Consider the following 6,334-nt stretch of genomic DNA (forward strand, 5'->3'; position numbering starts at 1 on the left):
GTTCTATTGCAGTTGCGAGAGAAAGTTGAGGTTGACTTTCCTAAGACCGTCCTGTAAGCTCATGGCAGAAGTGAGATGTGAACCAAGAACTCCCCAATTCATAGTTCCATCAATTATTGCATACCCCAATCCTAAGGACCCTCTGAGTGTTCCTCTCCTCTCCCCAATATCTCTGTTCCAGTTATATGAATGTGATATAACACATTTACACAAACACAAACACATTTAATTCTGTTTGGCTGAGCATCAGGTATATGTTGACTCTCAAGTACTGAAAAAAATGTGCCCAGCTAACTCTTATTCCAGGTATAGCAGCTCATATAAACTGTATGAATCCTTCCAAATCTCCCAACTTCATCTGAAACCAGCATACAGGCTCTGGGAGATCTGTGACCATTCCTCAGTTCTATTTTCAGCTGCCAGGCAGGAAGATTTCCCCTGAAAGGCTACAAGCTTCCAGAGAAGCGTATGTTGTGATTCCACAGCTGAGAACATCTGGTTCCAGGTGTTTCCCCTTTCACAGGATCCTCCCATGGCTTTATAAAGTCAGGAAAATGAGTCCCATTAACAAACTAGGATAGCTAATCAGTCTTAGTTTCTTTGTGTTCCGATTTTGGAAATTCTAGCTTTAGCCGTTTTAAGGAGAGCTTGAAGAAGATGGGCGGCTTGCAAAATAAGTGGATTTTCTGCTCCTCATTGCCGTTTATCAGAGGCAGGGTGAGCTCGCAGGCATGTAGGTGGAGAGGGAGGTAACGGGCTTTGACTTGTTCCAAACCCAGTTTCTTCAGTGTACCTAGAGAGAGTTTCTATATGTGCATAAAAAAGAAAAGAAACAATGACCCACTTGCATTTCTAATTATGCTGAGTCCAACAAAGTATTATTTGACAATCCTAACTACTGTGAAGCCCATTTTACCCTACCATCTTCTTGGATTTTAGTTCATGGCCATATCCGCCCAGGTTCTTCTTAATACCCCTCTTACCATGGGTGAAATGCTCCCGGTTTGGACCGGATCGCCTGATCTAGTAGCAATGGCTCCGAACGGGTAGTTCGGAGAACCAATAGAAAAAATCCCTGCGCCCCTCCCCCATGCCCAGCTGAGCCGCGCGATCATCAGAGGCTTTTTTTTTTACTTTTAAAAGCATTTTTTCTACAACCTCTTCGGCCAAAAAAATGCTTTTAAAAGTAAAAAAAAAAGCCTCTGATGATTGCGTGGCTCAGCTGGGATCGTCAGAGTCTTTTAAAAGCATTTTTTTCCTCTACAACCTCTCCGACCAAATAGATTGTAGAAAAAGAAATGCCTTAAAAAGCCTCTGAGATCCCATCTGAGTTGCCTGATTGGCAGAGGCTTTTAAAAGCATTTTTTCTGCAACCTCTTAAGGTTGTAGAAAAAATGCTTTTAAAAGTAAAAAAAAAAAAAAGTTGGCCACGCCCACCCAGTCACATTACCCCACCCCCCCACCAAGCCACACCCATAGAACCAGTAGTAACAAATTTTACATTTCACCACTGCCTCTTACCTGTGGTGCTAGCTTGCTCCAGTGGGAATACTTGTGATCCCCAAGGATTGGGCAACCTAAGCCATAAGCCAAGTGGACTCTGAGTTGATGCTTCACTCCTGCATAATGAACAACATATGGAGAAAAATAAGAAACATAACCATTAAATATATTTGGTTGGTTTTGATCAGGTTACATAAAATGACTTTCATATGCAATTTATCCTGAGGGAAAATTTAAGCTTTGTTTGATTCAAACATCATATCCAAATTTTAGCAGAAAAAAAAGCAGAAAGGGATATCACTAGTTTAATAGTACAATGTCTTTCCTTGAGGGACATGTCAAGTATAGAGATATTTCTCTTCCACAAAGCAGTTTTGCCTATTAGCTTTGACCTTAAGTGTTATATTATACTAGGATAACAGCCTTTATATTTTTTTATTCTATTGTTCTTCTCAATTCTTTAATGCTTTTTGCAATATCTACCATTTTATTCATTGTTGTAATGATGCAAATCCTTGGTTATTGCATACATCAAAAAATAATTAAGGCTTCAATCCAATAGTATTTCATTTAGATTCAGTGGGAAAAAACCAAGAAGATTTTAAAAAGGTCAGATTCTCAAGATGCTTGAGGTTTATGGGTATTGATTTGATGTTTTTTAACACCAATTGTTAGAGAACAGGATAGGCAATGGGAAGCATCAAAGAAAGGGGCATGTAATTGCTTACCTGTGATTGGTTCCAATTCAATGAGAGAACAAGTGGACCAGTTGTTTAGCACACGATACTGGGTCACTGCTAAGTGAGCATCTTTGTTGCGGCGCACTTTGCGCAACTTTTTGTCTTCTAAAGATACACGATAATTTGGTGCAAGTGTCATCTAAGCCAAAGATGTACATGATTCAAAATCAATTCTTCGTAACATCCAAAAAGCCAATAAGACAACAGTTGAGAAGATTAATAGGTTACATAGAATGCAGAAAACTGTTGAATTGTTCCACTGGTAATCTAGAACATCCAAACTTACATTATTTTGGTATGGCAGCTAGAGAGGAACAGGCAACATAAGATCTGTTGGCCTTTTAGAGGCCAACACTTGCTCTCAATTTCAGGTGGGCCCATCAATTATACATAAATATTATATGTATAACAGGAAAGCCAATTTGGTGCAGTGCTGAAGGTATCAGGCTAGAAACTAGGAGACTGAGAGTTCTATTCCTACTTTAGGTGTGAAGCCAAATGAGGGATCTTGGATCAGTCATCGCTCAGCCCTAGGATGAAGGCCATGGCAAACCACTTTTGAAAATGTTATCTAGAAGACTGCAAGGACTTGTCAAGCTAGTTGCTAAGAATCAAGATTGGTTTGAAGGCACTAACCCTCCTCAAATAAAGCACCCCACAACTTAGTGCAATAGTGATACTTAGGGTACAAGTTGTTCAGCATTTTTTTCAGGAACTGGTATCCATGTTGGTGAAGATGCTGATGAGTTCCCTGAATCGAGGGTGCTAATCCTAAATCTGCCTAAATGCTTTCCAGTAAGCAATAACTAAAACAGAGGTTTCCAAGTGGCCACAATTGGCAAGTCCCTGCTGCCAGGTATACTTACTTTGAAATGTGATTGGTGGCTCTCCACTTCTTTCTCCATAATGGGAATGTCTACCAGTCCCTCTTCCGGCTCTGGATTTCCAATACAAATTGCCCTATGAAAACAAAAGGGAAGGATTTCAGTTCTCTCCAATCAACACTCTCTGCATGAAGACCAAGAGCTGCTGGGTTCTCCTTATACTATAATTTATACTACAGAAATGCAGTCCTTAGTAAATTCTTGGCTTACTGAAAGTCAATATTATCAAGTCACAATAACAACTTACTCATTTGTAAGATTTCTCCTACCAGTATTTCTTTTCCACCTGACGGGTTTTGAACATCTCTTGGACCCGGTGTGCAATCATCTCATCTTTTGCTAAGACCATCACTCCAGTAGTTTCTTTGTCCAGCCGGTGACATAAATGCAGAGGTTCAGCTTTCATGCCATCTAACATCTTGGACAGTATTGGCAGCGCATCTGTAATGCATGTCTTCACCCCAGGGCCACCTGAGAAGCAGGAATAATTTAGGTTCACCTATAATGCAAAGGCATAAACCCCAGCTTAGAAATAATTGTTAGGTTCATTTATTCCACTAAACTAAACCAAACTATTTTACACTTAACACAAATCACATAATTTCCAAAGCTATGTTTTTTTATTTATGCTACAGCATTTTCAAATTTGCACATCAAACTCAAGTTGGACCAATTTCAGGAAAAAAAAATACTTTCATGTTAAACTACTTGGAAAACACGTATCAATGTAATCTGAGTGTTGGGTGGTCTTTTTGCTGCCACTCCAATATCTACATTATTATCAAAACATAGATGCTCAGACAGATGATGACGCTCAGGTTATTTCTATTGCTTTTAATAGCAGTCTACACAGTGTACAAAAAGAAGAAAAAAACCTGGCAATGTTTGCTTAAAGAATCCACAATAGAAAGCATCTGCCCATATATCGCTAGGAAGTCTCAAGCTACATTCTGAAGCAAAATAAGACCTAGTTCCACAGAACGAATTCCTATACAGCCTCAGTAACAGATACAAAATCATTTGACTTCTCAGCAGGACATTTATTACCCAACTAGTCTAATACATTTTTATCAACACTGCTACAAAATCAGCATTATGCTACACTTACCATGGACAGGAAGTCCATAAGGCTTGTTTATTACTACAATATCTTTGTTCGAATAGAGGATTCCCTTTTTGAGAACCTTGGCTAGGACATTAGGATGGAGCTGTTGGAAGCATCGGGTCTGCTGAACATATTCTTGCACTCGTCTCAATACTCGGTCTTTTGGAACCTTTGAATAGTCAATAAAGAACAAGTCAGGTAGTTAGTCTCTTTATCACTCAGCTTTGGTGGCAACAGCATACAACAAAGCAGAAACAGATAAAAGACAAGGTGCCAAACAAGGTGCTACACAGAAAATATGTATGTTGGAGGGATTTTTGTTTTTTTTTGGGAAGGGTGAAAATTGATGTGAAGGTGCTATAGGACAAAACGATAGGATGGTTTAAGAGAGGGGGAGAGAGACAGCAGTTCTTCCATCTCATTTGTTAAAAAGTCTGCTTTTCCAAGGTTGGAGAATCCACTAATTGTTATTCAAAGATAGATTCAAATAAATCTGATGGAGCAATACTGAACAGCTAAAGAGAATTTATACTCTAGCTATGCTTCTTTTGAAAATTACTGCAGCTTGTTTTGATGCAAACATTTTTAAGTCCAGGGTAGCCTAAACTATAAATATTCCTATAAATATAAAATATGAACGATTTTATCGGTTACCTTTACAAGGTTAACAGGATGGCGGGCGAAGGATAGTCACATCTATGTGTCTGTACGTGGGTCTATGCATAATGGTTATCTTTTGAGAACTGAATGCAACAAAATTTCCTTTTAATGTATGCTGATTAGTGTACATTTAAATCAGAGGTCTTCAAACTTGGCAGCTTTAAGACTTATGGACTTCAACAATGTCCACAGCATATAAGGAAAATCAATATAAAATGTTTTATAGCTGGCATACGCCACCGGATAAGTTAGCAAAAATGTTTAAAGATAAATCAGCTAACTGCTGGAAATGTCATCAAACAACAGGATCTTATTATCATATGTGGTGGACTTGTCCCAAAGCCAAAAATTACTGGTATAAGATTAAAATCTGGCTGGAAGAAATTATACAGCAACATATTGAATTTAAACCAGAGTTGTTCCTATTGGGTATCTTTCCAGAAAAAATTAGTAAGGAAAAGGTATATTTGATTATACATGTAACAACTGCTCCAAGAATTGTGTATGCACAAAATTGGAAATCAGAGAAAACACCTATGGAAGAAGAAGTAATAAAAAAATTTTTAGACTGTGCAGAAATGAATAGATTTAACTTTGATGATTAAAGATAAGGAGAAATCAGAATATTTTAAAACATGGAATTATTTTTATTGTTGGTTGGAAAAGAGACATAAATGACTGATACTATAACTGTGCATAAATGATGATTATAATATTGATTTAGAAATGAAATGTTAGAATGGTTTGGATGAATATGAAGATAGAAGAAACTTATGGAAGATGGAGAAGAAGCCTAAAAGATAACACCGAGACATCACAGGGAAGGGAGGATTGATATATTAAATGTTTGTTTGTCTTAAAAAATACAAAAAAAATACAAAAAAAAAAAAACCTTGTGGACTTCAACTCCCAGAATTCTCCAACCAGCATAGCATCTCGGCAAATCATTCTAGGATTTTGCACATCACAAAACTTCCATTGCAGCATCTCATATAATTTTCAGCGTTCCAGCCACCAATGCACGCTGGGAAATGTAGTTTCTCCGTGGTGCATGCCGGGAAAATCCCCCCCCATAACCCCCCTCCCCTCATGATTCCCAGTCAAGGCTACAGATTCACCTCCGGGACCGCTTTTGGCTTCTTCTGTTCCCGCAGCTTCTCCGCCATCTGCTCGGCGGTCACCGAAGCGGCCGCGGCTGGACTGTGGGCAAAACTCCGAACAGCCGCTCGTAGAAAAGAGCAAGGAACGTTTTGGGCGGCCATTTTCCTTCCTGCCCGGATGACATCAGAAAGGGGTGGGTTCAACTCTTCCACGACCCGCCTCTTTCTCTCGCGGGCTCGCCTCGCGCCTTGCCCGAAGAAGGCCCACCAATCGCGGCGTTCGGGAGAAGAGCCCTCTCCTTCCAATGAGACGTCGGTGCGACGCTTTATGCCGTCTCTCTC

At 39.4% G+C, this 6,334-nt stretch overlaps 1 protein-coding gene across 1 annotated transcript; it reads right to left on the reverse strand.

Moving 5' to 3' along the window:
• Window positions 1-204: 204 nt before the first annotated feature.
• RPUSD4 (RNA pseudouridine synthase D4) lies at window positions 205-6,320 on the reverse strand. Its single transcript, XM_034421907.3, has 7 exons — window positions 6,011-6,320; window positions 4,236-4,401; window positions 3,397-3,598; window positions 3,110-3,203; window positions 2,232-2,382; window positions 1,522-1,619; window positions 205-806 (listed from the first exon to the last, which is right to left on the reverse strand). The coding sequence occupies exons 1-7, from the start codon at window positions 6,152-6,154 to the stop codon at window positions 582-584; spliced, it is 1,080 nt and encodes a 359-aa protein (XP_034277798.2). The 5' UTR covers window positions 6,155-6,320; the 3' UTR covers window positions 205-581.
• Window positions 6,321-6,334: the final 14 nt, after the last annotated feature.

Source organism: Pantherophis guttatus, chromosome 9 (genome assembly GCF_059756535.1).
Source record: "Pantherophis guttatus breed Tessera chromosome 9, ASM5975653v1, whole genome shotgun sequence".
Taxonomy (NCBI): Eukaryota; Metazoa; Chordata; class Lepidosauria; order Squamata; family Colubridae; genus Pantherophis; species Pantherophis guttatus.

Bases quoted from the DNA above. Each gene is read 5' to 3' on its own strand.
- RPUSD4 (XM_034421907.3), bottom strand. From the start codon at position 6,154: ATGGCCGCCCAAAACGTTCCTTGCTCTTTTCTACGAGCGGCTGTTCGG. The intron at 4,402-6,010 runs GTGAATCTGTAG...GACTATTCAAAG, and splicing joins AGCCAAAAGCGGTCCCGGAG to GTTCCAAAAGACCGAGTATT. The intron at 3,204-3,396 runs GTAGGAGAAATC...TTGTTTTCATAG, and splicing joins CAGGTGGAAAAGAAATACTG to GGCAATTTGTATTGGAAATC.